We start from the raw sequence: 19,608 nt of genomic DNA on the forward strand, positions 1-19,608 counted from the left end.
AGTGTTCCTGAGGATCAAACTCAGGGAGCTACATCCTCCTCTTTTTTTTTTTTTTTACTTTTTTTAAAAAAAATATTTATTTATTTATTGTATTTAGTACAGGCTCTCACTACGTAGTTCAGGTTTTTAGTGATCCTCCTGTTTACAGCCTCTCAAGTGCTGTTTTTTATTTTTTAAAGCTGGTTCTTGTGCAATTGTCCAGGTTGGCTTTGAACCTCCCAAATAGCTTAGCTACTTCAGTCTCAGCTTCCCAAACAGCACAGCTGGGATTGTAGCACTGCACGCAATCCTTCCCGAAGTGTTCTTGACCAAGGACTGACTTACGGGAAAACCGGCTGGTGCTTTTAACTTTTGGTTTCGTTTTTACACATCAATTAGTCAAGAGAGTGAGAAATCCTCTAATTTGTAAAACTAAAAGCTAGAGCTTGAGGAAAAAGCCCAGTCCCAGCTGGATTTTCTAAAGGCGGCGCTTTGGAGAGAGGTGGGCGGGTCCCCTTCGCTGGTCAGTAATTAGCTAGCTGAGTCGCCGCGCTGGACTCGCACTCCCCAGCGCAGCATCAGCGTCTCTGAGCTGGAGTATCCGCGCCCGCAGGTAGGGAGCGTGCTTCTCCTGCCCGGCGCTCTGTGTCCGGTCTTTGGGCGGCTCTAGGCACTGTAGGGGTGGAAGGTCTCTGGGATGGAGAGGGGAGGAGGGAAAGGGGAAGCGAGGTGGTTCGGGCGCTCGGGGCGAGTGGGTAGGGTTAAGACCTAAGAATTCGCAGTACCTGGTACCTGGCCTGATGAGCAGCGCGACTTCGTTTAACTTTAATATCAGTCTTCTATGTAACTGCATGCTTGTGAATATGGTCCAGAGGTAGGTAACCGGGTTGGGATTGACATTCCTAGACTGGGCATTAGGCACCTGGGTCTTTCTGCATTCTTAGCTGCTCATTAGCAATGTAATTTTGAGTAAGTCATTCCACCTGCAGCATCTCTAACCACTCCCCCCCACCTTACCTAAATTCCAGAATCTTGAAGCCTAAGATTTTTGCTCTAGCAGCTTCTCCTAGGAACTGTACGAGTTCCAGAGACGAGGAGCATAAAAATAAGAATGTTAAAACTTTCTTAGACACATTGACTTTGGCCTATTTTAAGGTTCACTTTGGGGTTGTCTTATAACCCAAGGAGTAAAAGTACCATAGGTTTACCTTCTTATTGTTTAATCTGAAAAAAATATACTGTGGATGCTTTTCTGTTAAATAATCCTTCTAAAAATTTTAGCATCCATTGCTTCTCAGCCTTTTGGCTAAGATCAAGTGTAGTATTTGTTCTTATAAGTTTAAAAACATTAATAACCAAATGAAATTAATCTGCTGTTGCTAAACATAAAGTTTATTTATAGTGGTTTACTATTATAGCCATTCACCAAACATCACTTCATATAAATCTCCAGGACATTGCTGATTATTTCCTTCAGAAAAACTCATAATTGTAACTACTTAGTCAAAATGTCTGAAGGTCTAAACGACCTTTTGAGAAATACTGAAAAATACCAGAAATGATATATCACTTGATGAGAATTGCCAAAGTACTGAAGAAAAATTAGCCTTTTTCCATGGAGGAGGGTGAACCAAATCTCTATGATGGTAGTTAGTGTGATCTTCAAGGAAGACACAGGAATTGAAGCCATGTGTGGTAAATGTACCAATGTATCAGTGTGAACTGAAAGGAAAGAGTTTAGGCACAGAGCTTGGTGAAGAATAATAGAGCTTGAAAAGGTAGTAAGAGCTTAATAAATTAAGTCTCTTGCTCTTGAGAAAGGAAGTTTGTGTTTTTACCTCTTCCTCCTAACTATCCTACCCTGGGAAGACCAAGTAGTGTCAGTTCCATAGTGATATACTGGGCTTCCCCTAGAGACAAATCCACTTCCCCCAGAGGAAGCCATCCTGTCTTCTCCAGTTCACATTTTATTGCTTGGCAGAAGTCTCCATTCTTGTCTTTGTCTGGGAATTTACACAAGGTCACCATTTCTTACCTGAAGGAGATGGCAGTGTTTCTCTCCTGGACCAATTGGCTTTATGTGGGATTTAGAAGTCAAAGACCATGCTTATGTACATGGACTATTTTTCTTTTTTAGTTTTTGCTCCTACTACTGGTGGTTGCTCGCCAAAGGAATGGTGCCTTGGAGGGTAAAACTTTGTCACACTAATATTTTCAACCAGATTCATTAAACCATAGGAACTCCACCAAAGTATGCCATACACGTTGGCAAAATTAGATATAATCCATCGGTGGATTTAATTTTCCTGTTTTGTTCAACAGTGCTTTACTTGGGGCTAGGGATATCTTAAGTTTTCTCCTGCCTGATAGGTGTGTTTGTGTTTATAGTGTCACATTAATATTTTATCACTGTAGTATAATCAACTCTGACCCAAAGAAAGGACAATCAGATGCCATAGCCTCTTTCAGCACCTTTGTGTCCTGAATGGCCTCCTTACTCCCTACCTACAAGTTAGATAGAGAGGGAGGAAATAAGAGTTATCTACCTAACACCAGTAAGAGGGTTATTCATTTTATTTTACTTTTTTTGTGGTGGTTTAATGTGTTTGCTACAGGAGTTTCACACTGTGCAGCTCGAACAGCTAGTTGAGCCTCCTGTTTTCAGCCTTTTCAGAGCTGGGATTACAGGCGTGCACCACCATGCCTGGACTTGTGGCCAGATCAGCGTGCCTGGGGGCAGGGCTGCTGCAGCATGTGGTGTTGGGGTAAAGCCCTAATCCCTGCACTTGCCTAAGCCGGTGCTTAGTCTGCTGAGCTATCTCACCAGCCCTATTTTACCTACTTTATATGCTTTTTTTTAAACACAAAGAGTTCATACAGATTGACAAGAAAATAGTAATATAAATAGACCAAAAAAAAGTGATCAGATAATTCCCAAAGAATTAAATAATACACAAATACGTGAAAAAGTCAAGTTGTATCTTTTTTTTTTTTTTTTTTTTTTTTTTTGTACTGGGGATTGAACTCAGGATCTTGTGCTTGCCAGGCCAGTGCTTATGCTGCTGAGCTATCTCCTCAGATAAGTTGTACTTTTTAATACTAAAATTAAAAAAAAAATGTAAATGCAACCAGACCTGGGTGGAGAAACTATGTAATGGTATCAATTTTCAGCATGTGTCAAGAGTCATGAAAATATGCTTTATCCTTGAGCAGCAGTTCTGTTTAGAGAAAAGTCATAATAAATTAATATCATTCTACCTCAGTTGAGACATTTGGATTCCATTTCTGGGGTTCTTCCATTATGTCACTAATTGAGGTCTGCTAAATATTCCCCGTTGTTTCTGCATTTACAAATCAGTCATTAGCTAGTTATCAAGACTATTGCAATTAGGACTATCAAGTCTCATACTATCATACAGAGTGTTCAATTACTAAATAAAGCAAACTTCTTTTTGTGTTTTCTATAATTAGGTCTCTCCAGAAAGATGAGGATATTTGTCATCTTTGTACTCACAGCCTACTCTCATTTGCTGCATGGTAAGACACCAAATCCTTTGATTCAATTCTATATTGTGAATATGTTAAACATAAGTTTAAAAACTAAAATAATAACTTTAAGTGGATATGGATCATACAGAACATTCTAGTTTTCCTTTTTTTGTTTTGTTTTTCTTCTTTATTTCATATATCCTTTCATTCTTGGGAATCACTTGGGTTGTTCTATAAACAGACAGAGAATGTAGAAAATATAGAATTAGCTCATTGCCTACTTCCCAGGGAAAACTATGAAAATTTCTGGCAAAATGACCCATAGATATACTTTTGTTGAAGCAAGGCCTGCATCATTCTATCTATATTGCTCCTTGACCTGCTTTTCCTGACGAAGATATTCTAAGAATTTCAGTATGCATAGAAGTTGGCAAGATAACAGTATTGGTGACATCCTGAGGCCCCCCATACACCTTCAGATCCTTGAACCTCTGACAAGAGAACTAACTAAAACTTTAGGACAAAAAAAAAAAAAAAAAGAAATATGTATACAAATTAAACCTTAGCCCTATTAAAAAAAAACTTTAGGACAGTAAGAACAGAAGCCTGTTAGAACCCACCATCCAGTCTGTGTTTAAAGCAAATATTTATTCAGTCAATTGACATTCCTGGAATGTCTACATGAAACTAAGCCTTTGTCTTTATATATAAAAAGCTGCATCATTGTATAGTATTTTCACAGAAATGTATGTTTATGAATTATAGCTCAATTTGCTTAGCTACTTTTATTATTCTAATGCAAGGGCCAGCTTAAACCATCCTAAAATAGGTTTGAAACATGCTGGATAAAACATGTATTTTACGAAAATAAATTCTTAAATATAATTATCATATAGTTCTTCAGTTAAAGTGATTATAAATCTATACTCATTTAATAAATGCTTTGAGGAATTTTGTCTTCTGAGAACCAGACATCTTCCTTTTCAGCATTTACAATCACAGTTCCCAAGGACCAGTATGTAGTAGAGTATGGCAGCAATGTGACCATCGAATGCCACTTCCAAGTACAAAAACAATTGGACCTGCTTTCATTAGTTGTGTACTGGGAAAAGGAGGATAAGCAAATCATTCAATTTGTGCATGGAAAAGAAGACGCCAAGGCTCAGCACAGTAGCTTCAGGCACAGGGCCTGGCTGCTCGAAGACCAGCTCTTCAAGGGAAATGCTGCGCTTCTGATCACAGACGTGAAACTGCAGGATGCGGGGGTTTACTGCTGCGTGATCGGTTATGGTGGTGCTGACTATAAGCGGATTACCTTGAAAGTCAATGGTAAGAACTATTGTAGCTAAAGAAGCTTAACCTTCATCTGTCACAGATCAAGTGTTGGGAGCTTTTCATTCTTGGAAAGGCAGACTTTCTGACAGAACAGTGGCAGCCTATTCATTATTAATTCAATCAACCATCCATCCATCCATCCCCCCATTCATTCACATACCCATCCATTGGTGCACTTCCTATTTGAGAGTCCCTGGAGACCTAGAGCCAAAGAACACAGAGCCATGTTCTGTAAGTATGTTCAGCTTTCCAAAAAAATAAATTTTAGATTTCAACTTTTTATTATAGAAATAGTAAATGTATTTACAAATAATTCAGAGATTATGGAAAGGAATAAAATGAATTACAAAAATGTTCCTCCTACAGTCACCCTCATGACACAATTTACCCTTCTAGAAATTTTTTTATTCAAATGCTATTTTTTATTCTATTAGGTCTGACACATTTTTCTTCTTTTGAGCTTATCTGTATCAAACCCCAAATAAATATATTAAAAATGAAGCCTTCTGTAAGGTTTACATTCATAAAGATTTAAAGTCAATTGATAAAGGCAAAAATGATCACATTAAATGTAGAAGAAACCACTCTTTCTCAGAGATGGTACAAGCAGCATTCATCTTCGCAGGAATCTATACCAATGTTTCTGGTGTGCTGAAGAGGAACTGTGAATGGTAATTCCTGGATACTGGCCCACAGATATGCCATCAGGTCACTTGAGTTTAAAGTTGTAGGTGGGTACTGGTTAGGGGAAGGAAAACACCTTCACTGACCACCTCTGCTTTCACTGTTGAGTTTCACAGAATTGAGAGCTGAAGCCATCCCAGATACAAACACCTAATCCAAACTCCTACAAAACACAGAATTCCCCTAAAGGATCTTCTGTTTGTATACTTCCACAATGACGTCCCTATCACTTGGAAACCCCTTCTAGAGACTTGAAATTTCTCCCTGATATTGAGTTGAAACCTAGTTTTTCTGTCACACATTGGGGATTATCTCCCTGCTTTTTTTTATTTTTATGATTACTTTTTAGTATTTACTAGAATTAAATTTTCTTCCCTTAATCTTTTGTTCCTGAGCTAATTACTACTGTTGGTCTTAAGGTCAGTAATATAAGTAAGAAAGTTTGTATTTATCATAAATTACAAACACAAAAATAAAACTAAATAGAGATCAGGAGACACACATCCTTTTTATAGTATGTTACTGGATCTCTGATGCTAGTTCAATTAATGCTGCCATTGTTAAAAAAATGTCACTTGTAAAGAAGCCTAAATATTCTTATGTTTTATCATAGGTTTCTTCATTCATGACTTTCATGAATGCATGCTTAAGATGGGTTGTTTATTTTCCCAACTTTTCTTTAGTTCATCAGCAAATATCAGGTATTTACTTTGTTTGAAGGCATTTTCAAGAAATTTTCAAGCCTTGAGCACATGAACAGCCAGCATTGCTAGATTTAGTGTGTGGAAAATAAGAATACAATCCTGGTGGTAAAGAAGAAGAAAGCATCAAGCTTAAGTTTCTGTTCCCAGAGGCCTCCCCTCGGCCTGTTGGGGGCATTTAGAGGACTACTTTGAGGGTATTTTGGAGTGAGGAAGAGATTAATCCAGGCTGTCTTGGCTCCAGATACTCCTTCAACGTAATAGGAGATCTGGCACTGACAGAGTTTTCAAGGAACAGTCAAGATGACCAAGCAGACCTGAAGATCTGATTTGTTTGACCATGTCCTTTTGCCTTATACAGTACGGTACTACATAGGTATCCTAGTTCCAACGCACCTTGTCATTTGCATTCAGTGGTTTGGGGAGTTGAGCTGAGCTAAACCAAGAGTCTGCACTTTCTGTGCTGAAAACAATGCAGCAGCCAGGCTACGCTTGCACAGAAGCAATGTCTCCACCTCCCTGTGGAAACCGGGTGGCTGTGTGCAGAAGCTGCACCCCAAGGAAGTAGAACTCCTGAGTCACCTCTGTATGAAAATTACTTCACAGTAATGCTTCTGGGCCTGTCTTCCCATCACTGCAAATATGTGGTAACACAACTTCCCCCAGGGAGTTTACTCAGTGGGATTTTAAAGGTGAGGTATTTCTAAAGTGAAACTTTAAAGGGTTTGGTTTTCGGTTAACTCAGTTATCACTTTGGGTATTATCACACCTTTCCTCCATTTAAATACCAGATTCTCAGCATCTGAAGTTGAATTGAAAATTGAATTTAGTATCCTGGAAATTGAAATGGTCATTTAACATCTTCGGGGCTGTAATGGGATTAGGCAGCTGAAAGGACAAAGGGGTAGAGAGCTATCTTGATAAAGCTCTTCAGTGGAAAGGACCAAGGAGTAACTGTTAGCATTTCCCACCAACTTCTTGCCTCCAGATTCCCCAGCCCTTTAGGGTCTACACTATCAGGTGGGGTGTCATTATTGGGCCCTTCATCCTCTGTCTGTCTGTCTGTCTGTCTGTCTGTCTGTCTGTCTGTCTGTCTCTCTCTCTCTCTCTCTGTCTCTCTCTGTCTCTCTCTGTCTCTCTCTCTCTCTCTCTCTGTCTCTCCCCCTCTCTCTCCTCCTCCTCTCCCCTCTCCCCCTCTCCCTCTTCTTCCTCCTCCCTCTTCTTCCTCCTCCTCTTCTTTCTTCTTCTTGAACATAAACTCTACAAGGACAAAGAAATAGTCAGTCTGTTTTACTCATTATTATAATCCCAGGACTTGACATATGGTAAAGTACAGTGTGAAAAGAGCGCACAAAAAGTACTTTTGAGGGGCCAGGAAATAGCTCAGTAGAATAAGTGCTTGCTTGGCAAGCGCAAGGGCCTGAGTTCAATCCCCAGTTCCAAAAAAATGTACTTCTGAATGAATGACTGAATGATTTCCTCTAATCAGTTAGCTTGAAGTTTTTGAAACATGCACAGGTTTCAACATGAGAAAATTTATTTCGAAGGCCATCCATCAGGAACTATGGTACATTTATTTATTTATGTATTTATTTATTTATTAATGTATTTGAATGTTGTAGGGTCTCACTATGCAGCTTGGACTGGTGATCCTCCTGCTTTCAGCCTCCCTAGTGCTGGGAATTACAGGCATGTGTCACCATGCCCAGTCTCAGTGGCCTGCTCAGCCAGGCCTAAGGGCAGGGCTGGCATGGCATGTGGTATAGAGGGTCGAACTTTGGTCCTTGTGCTTGCCTAAGCAAGCACTTTCGTCCACTGAGCTCTCTCACTGGCTCCTGTAGTACTTTATTAAGAATATCAAGAAAGTATACTTCAGCAGTAGAGGTAATGGGAACAGCTCAGGTATTAGTGGTGGTGGTGTTGGTAGTAGCAATGGTAATTAAAACTTATGAAGCACTTACTGTGTATTAAGCCCAGTACTAAGCTTTTTACTATTATAATTTATTTAGTTCCCAGTGTAATTTTGTGGGTTAGGTGATGCATTATGTCTAAGATTAACGTTTTTCTTATTTTACTTTATGTAAAATCGGAATGTATCTTTCTTTTCTTTTCTTTAGTTTTGGAGTGGTGGAGTTTTGAGCCAAGGGCTTGCTATGTAGTTCAAGCTGACCTTAAATTCACTATGTAAGCCAGGCTGGCCTTGAAGTCACTATGTAGCCTAGGCTGGCCTTGAACTCTTGGTGATTCTCCTGCCTCAGCCTACCAAGTACATGTAGGCTGAAATCAGATTATATCTATAAATTGATCTATTAGCAATCCATCAGCATTATTCTTCCCTTTTTAGGGATTAGGAAACTGAGGTCCGAAGAAATTAATCAATTTGCTCAAGTCTATCTAGTTTATAAGTGATGAAGCCAAATTCTAAGCACAATCTGGCTCTGAAGTCTGTGCCCCTCATTAGCATATTTTTCTGCCTACCTTTGTACTTCTAGAGTTTGTATCAAGTTGTACAATGGCTTAAAAATGATCTTGAGCTTTTGTTGATCTTGATTAACCAACTGTAGTATAGTGCTGTAGACCTATAGACCAGTGGTCTGTGAAGAGTTTTGATTACCCAACCCATCTGAAAAGCTAGTGTGTTTGTGTAAATTATAAAGAATATAGTTTGCACTGTATGCACATAGTATCATAAAAAGTAGTCATTTTTGAGGGGCAAAAGAGGATAACTATCATCATTTTTGTATGGTTCAACCTAAACTTATGGATTCTAAAAATATAAAAATATTTTAAAGGACGAAATAAAATTTAACAAACAATATCTTAATGCCTTCCTAATTGTGGTGCTCCCCTATCATTAGATAATGTGTTACGGTATAATATATCCTGAAAATCATCATTAACAAAGGTAGATGGCTTTAATAATCATAAAGCCATCTTTAGTGAATACTTTGCCAGGTCCAATTAAGTGCTTATTGATTTTAACCTCATAAAATAGCTTAGAATAAAAATTCACTTCTGACATTACCATTTAATTTATATTAATATTATCTTCAGTTCTGTTTCTTGGTATCATGCTCTTCAATTAAGTCATTTTCTTAAGTCTGTTTACTTAAAAGAAAATAAGAGCCATCCTCTCTTTGATTTTATACACTTCGCCTCTTTCTGTAAGATGCTTATGTATCAAAGTAGACCCCAACACCAGTTAGCGAAACTTAGAGGCTTAGATTATTTCATTGATATGATTAAAAATACATGCAAGTGGAAATTCTGATATTTTCTTGCTGTGTCCTCATGAATGTGCTCCCCTCTAGAACTTACTGTAGTGGGTATTTAATCAGTTCTTCTGGAACGTACCATTCTTCGTTGGCCTTAGAGCTGTACCATGTTTATATGTGCTTCTCTATGTGAAGCAATGCCCTCCTTACTCCTAGCAAGCTCTTCCTTTAATAATATCTCATTAAAAATGGTAATAGGGAGATAAGAAGAGCAATATTTTTCTGTAACATTTTACTTTTTTTTTGCATAACTGGAGATTGAACTCAGGCCCTTGCACCTGCCAGGCAAATGCTTATTCTACTGGGCCATCTCCCCAGCCCCCATTCTACCATTAACAGTCATTTTTAGGTCTTAAATTTTAATTGCCCAGAAATCAAGCTGTGTACTACATGAAATGGACCCTATTATTCTAGTATTATTTTGGGAAGTATTTATGTCATAAATATAATCACACTTTCTATTTTTTAATCGTTCTTAAATGAGTCAGGTATAAGATTGAGAATTTAAATGCCGAAAAAGTACTATTTGTAGGGCCAAGGGGATGGCTCAGTGGAATAAGTGCTTCCTTGGCAAGCACAAGAGCCTGAGTTCAATCCCTGGGTCCACCAAAAAAAAAAAAAAAAAAAAGAAAAGGTACTATTTGTGTGTTTTGTAAACATAATTGTATTAATTTCATTGATGGTAGTTTTCTTGCTCTAAGACCACCAAAAGATTGCATCATTATTTTTTCAGTTTTGTCTTATGCTGTGTTAAATCTCTATGCAAATATTGTCACACAGTTTTTGCTATGTCTTGATAAAGGAATGGAGAATTAAGTCCCTGACCATTAGCTGTTCACTAAAGTTTTAGTGGTAAAATAATGATTATGTCAGAAGAATAAGTCAATATTTGTAATGAGTAAACATGAACAAGATCTAATGCTGTCTATGTGCATTAAATAATCTACTGGAACAGTCAGAAAATGGGATATATTAATCATAAAAAAGGTCCTAAACCAATTATCTAAAATTTTACCAAATTTTGTAGAATGGAAAGAGCACATTAGGTAAGAACTGACTGAATGAATAAATTGTGAAATTTACTTAGTAGTAAAGAACTAATGTTGGTGCCTTTGTTTGATAAGTGTACTGTGGTAATATAAGACATGAGAATAGTGAGGGAAATGGAAGTGGAATATATAATAATGGTACTATTTTTGCAACATTTTTGTCCATCTGAAACTATTCTAAAATTTGAAAGTACACATAACCTTTTACAAGTATCACTAGAAACATATTCATTTTTTAAAATGACATAGTATATATTTTCATATCTAATTTCTGATCATTGACTTAAAGTTGAAAAAGCAAATGACATGTCCAAATCAGTTGGTTGAGTAAAGTGTAAGAAAACAGTGCTTCCTAGCTAGAAATGTTCATGTTTATAAAGACAGCTTTACAACAACGAAAGGAAAATATTTGTAAATATGTTCATGAAGAAATGGGGTCCTAGTTGAAAACTATTGTACTTTACTGAGAAATGTACAAAGATTTGAATAAACAGACATTTTATATTTGCATAGAAAGAATACTAAAAGTGAAAATTTATTTTAAATTAACCTAGACATTTAGTTTGAACCTAATAAACATACCAACATGTTGTGTTTTTCAATAATGAGGATCGAACTTCCCACTAATCCACATCCCCAACCCTTTTTTTAATCTTTAATTTTCAGATAGGGTATTACTTAATTTACTACATTGTCTAGGGTAGGTTTGATTTTGTGATCCTCCTGCCTCAGTATCCCAGAGTGCTAGACCAACATGATTTTTACAGTGAGGTAGTTCCTTTAGGTACAAGGTTAGCCCAAGTTTGAACAAAAAAGTTGAGGAAGACTGACTGGAGTTCCCAGTGTTGAGGACACTGAACCATAAGCTTGTTTCTCTGCAAACCAGCCTGCATTAATATTCATTCTAATATAGATAGCACCAAGCTACAAGTCTAGTTCTGGGGCCGGGGAGATGGCTCAGTAGAATAAGCGCTTCCCTGGCAAGCGCAAGGGTCTGAGTTCAATCCCCAGTTCCGCAAAAAAAAAAAAAAAAAAAAAAAAAAAACCACAAGTCTAGTTCTATGCTAAGAGGAATCCCTGGCTTCTTTTTTGCTCCTCTCCTAGCCCCATACAGCAAAATCAACCAGAGAATTTCCATGGATCCAGTCACTTCTGAATATGAACTAACATGTCAGGCTGAGGGTCACCCTGAAGCTGAAGTCATCTGGACAAGAAGTGATGGCCAAATCCTAAGTGGTGACACCATCGTCACCAAATCCCAGAGGGAGGAGAAATTTTTCAATGTGACCAGCACACTGCAAATCAACGCAACAGCTAATGAAATTTTCTACTGTACTTTTCAGAGATTAGGTTCTGGGGAAAACTATACAGCTGAGTTGATCATCCCAGGTAATATTTTCAATATGTCAATTAAAATATGCCTAGCACTGCCACCTACTACGTAGCACAATGTCTGCTCATCACAGCTAGCTACTCAGTGATGGTTGAATCAATGTGTAAACAAGTAACACTATATTTAAAAATGCATGCTGTTTCCTTGCCTCCACTCATCCAGGTCACATTGCTACTTAACAGTCAGCAAATATTTTCTGAATATTCACTACATGCCAGGCAATATTCAAGCTTTAGACTTAGATATTAGGTATTCGTAAAAAGATAGGACACAGCTCACAATCTCCATGAAGCAAGTAAGAAATAATGAAACAGGAAATCTGGTTTTCTGCAAGAAATGCTCAGCTGGTCGTGTGTGTGTGTGTGTGTGTGTGTGTGTGTGTGTGTGTAAGAGTACCCGTAGTCAACTCAGACCAAGTAAATCAGAGCAGCTGCCTTCTCCAGGGTTTCAATGGCAGGAAGCAAATGAAACATACTTTTCTATCTGTGAATTGCATAAGAGTAATGGTTTCTCCCCGTGTACTTCTCGCAAGGCATATTCAACTCACAGCAGTGGCTTACTACACAGAATGTGAGGTTTGGGGTCCTGAGGCCGGTGGTGGGGACCCATGCTATGTGTGCCGCAGCAGGCTGTTTGTATTACTGAAGGCTCTAAAAGGTTCACTGTCACCACTAGGCAAATTATGAGACCTCTGTGAGCTTCACTTTCCCTAGGGGGTGTAACTTCTCAGGCCAGATTATTGTAGGCATAAAATGAGCTAAAATGTATGAAAACTATCTCAGACCCTGGTCAGCACAAATTCAACTATTTTCAGTTTCACTATCTTGCAGAAAGAGGTAGGATGGGAGACAAGGACTGACAAGAGGCTCAGACTGTTTGAATGAGGGAGGTGGTTTAACATAAAGCCAGAGCTGTTCTTAAAGCACTTCTTACTGCTTCCCCTAATAGATGTTGACAGAAAAACTCCAAGTACTTCAGAGAAAATAGAAAACTTGAACAGAAAAGTCAACCAATGAAGAAAGACAAGCTGAAACATTCTTGTGGACAGAAAGAGCAAAAGAGTTTAGAAAATAAAATAGAATGGGCCTTCCCTCAGAGCTGGAGCTGGTAGTGAATTCTGATATTTAAAGCTGAGCTAGGATGGCTCCTAGTGGGGCAGCCTGAAGTAACTCATTTAACTGCCTCGAGTCTGTTTTCTCAGATATAACCTGGGCTTTGGTTTCAGTACCTGGTGTGGCTACCCTGTAAAGTTATTGTAAGACTTAGATACAATAGATGTGAACAGGCATTGTATACAAGCTTCTAGACAAAGGCTGACAGGCATCATGGCACTGTGGCTTTAAAGCTTGAGCTAGGTAGTTAGGGATCACAGATCTCAGCTGACAGCTTGGGCCAAGCAGGAACTGACACGAGGTAGTAGTCTGCATTCCCCAAGCCCAGGGCCCCATGCTCCTTCAGGAAGTGTAGATAGGGATTGGTAAGGAAAACCAACTGTAAGTTTCCCAGAGATGTTCAAATTTCAGTTGTCTCTGCTTGTGGCCACACATCTGGGGAGGCAAGAGCTCTTACAGTATTGTCCAAGTTCTACAGTGGTCCATCCATGTCACATACAGTAGAGCGCTAACTTCTACATGGAAGTAAGAGTCAAGGTAGGCATGGTGGCCCATGCCTGTAATTCCCAGCACTTGGGAGGTGGAGGCAGGAGAAACATCATATGTTCAAGGCCAACTTGTGCTACATAGTTGTACCTGAATTACATACTCACTTTCAAAAAAACCAAAAACCAAACAAAAAAGAAAAGGAAGAGGAAATGACCCAATTAAGGCCACCACTTAATACTGAGCAGACATTCCTGTGGTAGTCTGCTAAGCACTTTACTAACGTTAGCCAGATAAGTGTCTGAGACTTTCTGTTGGGTAAGCTGGTTTCGCTCAGGTCTCTGTGCAAAGCCTGGGCTGCTCGCGCTGTTCCGTGCTGCTCTCATCTTGTTATCAGAGCTCTCATCATTTCAGCTGCTCACTGGCCAGGGACTTTTACTATGTAAGAAAGTTAACCTAAAGTTAAACTAAATTAGATGTTAAGGAGAGGTACTTCTCATGGAAATTTTATCCTTAATCAATTTTGTTTTGTTTTTCAGAATCACCTACTATACTTCCAACACATAACAGGCATCGTTTTGTGATAATGGGAATCATCCCATTGTTCTCTGTTGTGACACTGGTCCTATGCTGCCTACGAAAAGATGGTATTTCCTTCATTATGATGGTTTTCATTGGGGATGTATGGATGTGTGGAGATGTTAGCATTTAGTGATAGCATTTAGGAGGCAGAACCAGAAATTCTGAGTATCTTGCCATTTGTAAGACAGTCCCACATGGAAGGAAGTGTCTTACCCAGAATTCAGTTGGGAAACACTGGCTTATGCTGCTTCCTGTCAGTTTTCCTTTTCAGGGCCCACTTCCAGTTATGCCAAGTGGATTTTAGCTGTGCTGCTGGGTGGAACTGTGTGCCATTTCTTCCTTCAGTCCTGCTTATTGTGTTGTTCTATAGTGTCATCCTCATTGGAAGGTGGCATTGAACCCTTATAGTAGAATTTATAAGGAACGATAGTTGGACAATGACTGCAAAGAAGCTGACTTCATTTTGTAGACTGGTACAGAATAATCCCAGTATTTGTGAACAATCATACGGAAGCTGAGTGGGATTGCTGGGATTTTGAAGTGGGGTCAGAGGTACAACGATGAGGATAGGGAGAATCGGTATGTAAGGAGGTTAAAGAAGACTCGGTGTCTTACAGCTTCTGTCCACCATGCAAATAACCACAGACTTAGAGAAGTGAAAGTACTGTAATGCTTGCTGGTTTCACTTGAATTTGAGTCTTGCATTAGTTGCAACTTTATTTTGAGCTGACCTCTGATTACTCTATCAAAATAGTTCCATCTCTAGAACTGTGCGATTTTTACCATAGAGTATTTTGCAAGATTCCCAGAGGTGGATGTTAAGCAATTTTAGAAATACTTTATATGTGCTTATTTCTCTACTTACCCCTGAGAGCAATTAAAATCCAAGCAAATAAGTATATTCAAATGATTTCCTGCAATGATTCACAGAAAACATTTTCCCCAATGAATTGGCATGTGCATTGAAAGATCCAGTGATGGCCTTCATAAAGAGATGTCTGATGTCAAATAAGGAACTAGACTATCAAGGGAATTCCCAATGTTGTTGAAGAATTCTCCACAATCCCCTGCGAGGGTGAATCTGTGGATGGATCTGGAAAAGTGCCCCAAACTGGTAGGAACCAGTGGTTTCCAAAGAATAGTCCTTAGATGAACTGGGAGATAGCCAGGATTTGAAAGTCAGGTTTCCAGGATTGAGGGAATTTCATAAGGAAATGACTTTTACCAACTTGCATTATGAATATTTTCCTGGGGAATAAAAAGATCAGTTGGCTAGGAATGGCTAGAAAACCAACAGATAGCCAGAAAAGGCAGCACATACCTGTAAGACCAGTGACTGAGGAGACTGATAGAATGTTCAAGGTCAGCAAGAACCTGTCTCTAAATTTCTTTTAAAAGCTGCGGAATGTAGCTCAGTAGTAGAGCCCTTGCCTAGAATGTATAAGGTTCCGGATTCAGTCTCCAGTACTACAAAGAGGAATGGGAGGGAGAAAATCAACAGGTAATAAAGTACCTTACAGTATGGCACTGTCTATCTCTGAGAGAAGGATGGAACAATAAAAAGAAAATATAAGAGCAAAAATATGTGTCCTAAACTGTTGAATTATTAATGTTGAGCCTTGGCACCCTGGAATAAAGAAGTTCATGAGATTAAAATGTTTCGAGAGAATTTAGAATTTAAGCTCCAGTCATTGTGTGGGATGTAGAGTTGTACAGTAAGAAAATTTAAAAAATGATTTCTTTCTCTTTAGTGAGCATGATAGATGTGGAAAATTGCAGCACCTGCGATATGAACTCAAGGAACCAAAATGGTAAGACTATCAGAAGGACCTGGGAAGATGAAGGAAAGAAACAAAAAGCTAAAACAAGAACAGAGAAATCTGTCTGTTGTAGTCTTCCCTGGCTTTAGAGGCCAGCTGTGAGAACTGCTGACTACTTGCCTTTGCCTTACCACTCTAAGACTGCCTACCATAAACTGAGGAGGATTTAGGGATGGCTTTCCAGAGTAAATGATGGCGAATAGCTTTGTGGAGAGAGGTTGGGAAAGGGAGGGGGAGGGGCAGCTCTCTTGGCTAAGGGAGCTTCTGTCAGCGCAGGCTGGCTCTAGACTTACTATGTAGCACAGGCTGGCCTAAAGCTTGCAGCAATCCTCCTGCCTCAGCCTCCTGAGTAGTGGGATTACGGGTGTGCACCACTATGCTCAGGTCATCATTTAGTTTTAAAAGCAGTACATTCCTAGGTAAACCAGCATGGTTAGTCATTTTTATAATGTAAGGGCAACTGGCTATAAATGTAACCTGTCTCTCTCTCTCTCTCTGATTGCAAACTTACTGCATGGTCTAGCAAATATAAGCTTTTCTTCTCTTAGATTGCTTGTCACTTTTATTTCCAGGCCCTCCCCCATGCCCAATATATTAATATACTCTTGTCACTCTCCAGATACACTGTTTGAGGAGACGTAACCAGCACTGAAACTTGTAAGTGTCAAGCAGGGATTCTCCACCTGTGGTTTGGGAGTTCAGGAAAGAAAGGGCCCACAGGACGTGGGGAGTGTTGGAATTTAAAGTCCCAAACACTGAAAACTGAACCTGGAAAGAGAAGAGGAGGAGAAAGGTGAAGACAGGTGAAGTACAGAGGGGAGCCTGGCGGGAAATCTTGGTACCTCAGTAGCTAAGGAACTGTGAGCGACAAAAGAGACAGAAGACACTTCCGAATGAGGAGCGGGTTGAGAATCCCTGATGAATGGTCAGCTCTCATGGCAGCATCCACTGCTTCCATTCAGTGCCAGTGTCTTCTGCCTCGCTGACAGCCTCAGGATTGCAAGAGTGGTTCAGTACGAGTTGTTTCTATTTATTTTGAGTCTGTAGCGTCTTCTTGTTATGAAAGTACGGTTGTGAGTTATTTCTTTTGAAGATAAAGTAGGTGTTAGAATTCTGCCACTTACCTGCTTGCTCATGTTTAACAACACATACTGTTTGTATCCTCTGTAAGTATTCTTACAGATAGGAAGCACTGAATTGTATGACTTTTACCTTATTTAACCAACTCACTAGTTGGGCTGACTTGAATAATCTTATCTTCAGACTTCAAAGGCCTGTTGCAGTGTCAGGCTCACATAAACATCAGCTTTATGATTGCGTGGGATTTTACTCATACAATCTCATTTCATCTCCGTCACAGCCCTGTCCTGGTCACCCCTATACTATATTCATTTAATAGTGGAAGAGGCAGAGAGGTTATGTGACTTGCCCACAGCAGGAAATAGCAGCCCTCAGATTTCTACAATCTACCTGCCATCCTTTTACAGTGCAATTGATAGCTCTACTTTCAGAACCTCATTAATTCAAAAAGCATTTAAGCGTCTTTGCACATGACAGGTGTCTTGCACTGTGCCAGGCACTGAGTCTATGAATGTTAGCAAGACAAAGTATCTGAGGAGTATACATAAATGCATTCATAATCAAAGCAACTTTTATGAGAAATAAGTATTTAAAAGAACTGTGGAGAATAACTCTTGAATTCTTTTGCTAGCATTATGTTTACACTGATTTATCTACCTTTGGCATATAATCTGATGTTTTTCTATACAGTGTCTGTTATGTCTTAGGAGTCCTTTTTTTTTTATTGAGAATCACATTCCCCATGATTCAAAATTCAAGTTGTTCAATAGAAAAAAAAATACAACATTACATTCTACCCTCGTAGTTATCCAGTTTTCTTCTCTATGAACAACAGATGTTGCCGTTTGTCCATGCATTCCTCTAAAGATAGTCTCTGTGTGAGAGTGCCTGTTAAAAGTATATTTAAAAATTTTTCTCAGTGGTAAGAAATTATATATCTACTATGCATTTTGCGATTTTTATTTAATATATTATTTTCTGTGTGGCAACTGGAACAAATTTGAGGTTCCCAGAAGACAGAAACTGTGTCATGTCCATTCTAGATTATGTTTCCCATTGCCTCCTCGTGTCTTCCATATGATTTACTATGTGTGTGTACCTACTACATGTAGCTCTGCACAGATGTCACTGTTAAGCGCTTGTTCTATGACTGACTTTGGACTCAAGTTATTTTGTGTTTTCTCAAAAGGAGAGCCTGAGTTGCGCAGGGTAGCATGAGTCAGTACGATACCAGTAGCATCCTTATTACTACCGCTGTGTGGAGAAGTGTGTCTGGAACTTTTTTCTATGTTTTCTCTTGAGTACAAACTTCACTTTGCTGCTGTACTTGTGTCATTCCATATTCTTTCTGGAGGCTCTAACAGTACACTTTGACTTTGGGCCACACTGGATCCTCATCTGTTCCTGAAAAGGTTTATTGTCCCTGCTCGGACCCTTGAACATGTCCTGATCTCATCACTCCCGTGGCCTCTCAAGATAGTGTTTTCCAGAGACTTTTAGGTTCAGATGGCCTCTATAGCCCCAAATTTTGTTGGCATCTTCTTTGTCTTGCTACATGTTGGGACTGAAGAAAGAATTTCCAGCAGAGCTCCTCCCGTTGTGTGCAAGTATGGATTTATTTATACAATAATTTGTCACTCTCGGTGAGTGAGAACATGCGTTTGCTGGACTCCTAAGTCACAGGACTTTGCGTTGCACTGGATTTGAAAGGCACTTTACTCCCTTTGTCATGTGTTTCATTGTAAATGGTGAAAGCAGAAATGATATGTAATTCTGTATATGTCACTGTTTGTATTAGTTTTATAAAATATTATTATTTATTTTGTTCCTCAATATACTTGCATATCCATTTTCTTATTTTCTCTGTGTTTTATAAAAGCATGCCCAGTTGAACTTCCCAGGGGAGAGTTCCTGGAAATGTCTGCTGCCTCCTCCCTAGTTATTTCTTTCTCAGAGCTTCTGTGTTTACACAGCACACTTTTCGATCCTACATGTTGAGAATAAAAAGAACGTACTTATTTAAAAAAAATTATGGACAAATTTCATTCTCTTACACATAATAGCTTCTTTTAGGATAGTACCAAGAAAAGAACAAAAATTTTGTCATCTGTATTGAAGATCTGCAGGAGCAGAGGTGTGAGAGGAGGAGGAATACAAAGGGACTTTCCCCTATGAGAGCCCCCTCCCGAGCCTGGGAGTGTGGCGTGCGAGTCAGCATCAGGACAGATGGATTTCAGCTTTCAGTTTCTGTGAAGGAAGTGAGAACCTAGAACTGAGTCAAACTGAGGATTGAGGCCTAAGAGCTGGGTGGGACCATAGAAAATCTGGGGTTTAAAAAAAAAGCATGACAACACTTATCATTCAAGGAAGTACAGGTCTTTTACTATGTCTAGCTTGACTACATAATCATCAAATTCTATTTATTTATTTATTTATTTAATTTTTGGTACCAGGAATCAAACTCAGGACCTTGTGCTTGCCAGGCAGACACTGCAGTGCTGAGCTATATTCCTGGCCCCAAATTCAATTTAAAGAGAAGGTTTTCTTGATTGTCGACATTCTTTTTTTTTTTTATTTTGTACTAGTATGTTTCAAATAATACATCATAGTTATGTTCATCTGG

General features: G+C 39.1%; 1 protein-coding gene and 1 pseudogene across 5 annotated transcripts; both read left to right on the forward strand.

The window, feature by feature from the left end:
• Positions 1-458: 458 nt before the first annotated feature.
• Positions 459-19,051, forward strand: Cd274 (CD274 molecule). Of its 5 annotated transcripts, none has more exons than XM_012516005.2 (7): positions 459-592; positions 3,451-3,516; positions 4,456-4,797; positions 11,617-11,901; positions 14,043-14,150; positions 15,837-15,896; positions 16,525-19,051. In XM_012516005.2, the coding sequence occupies exons 2-7, from the start codon at positions 3,465-3,467 to the stop codon at positions 16,545-16,547; spliced, it is 870 nt and encodes a 289-aa protein (XP_012371459.2). In that variant the 5' UTR covers positions 459-592; positions 3,451-3,464; the 3' UTR covers positions 16,548-19,051. The 5 variants fall into 5 exon arrangements, with proteins under 5 accessions (XP_012371459.2, XP_023577640.1, XP_023577641.1 ...); XM_023721869.1 differs by lacking the exon at positions 459-592 and adding an exon at positions 755-853; XM_023721872.1 differs by lacking the exon at positions 11,617-11,901.
• LOC111818321 lies at positions 1,266-1,368 on the forward strand (annotated as a pseudogene).
• Positions 19,052-19,608: the final 557 nt, after the last annotated feature.

The sequence above is a fragment of the Octodon degus genome, unplaced genomic scaffold (assembly GCF_000260255.1).
Source record: "Octodon degus isolate 3935 unplaced genomic scaffold, OctDeg1.0 scaffold00087, whole genome shotgun sequence".
In the NCBI taxonomy this organism is placed as follows: Eukaryota; Metazoa; Chordata; class Mammalia; order Rodentia; family Octodontidae; genus Octodon; species Octodon degus.

Coding starts and splice junctions, on each gene's coding strand:
- Cd274 (XM_012516005.2), top strand. CDS start 3,465: ATGAGGATATTTGTCATCTTTGTACTCACAGCCTACTCTCATTTGCTG. Junction 3,517..4,455: donor CTACTCTCATTTGCTGCATG/GTAAGACACCAA, acceptor CTTCCTTTTCAG/CATTTACAATCACAGTTCCC. Junction 4,798..11,616: donor GATTACCTTGAAAGTCAATG/GTAAGAACTATT, acceptor CTCCTCTCCTAG/CCCCATACAGCAAAATCAAC.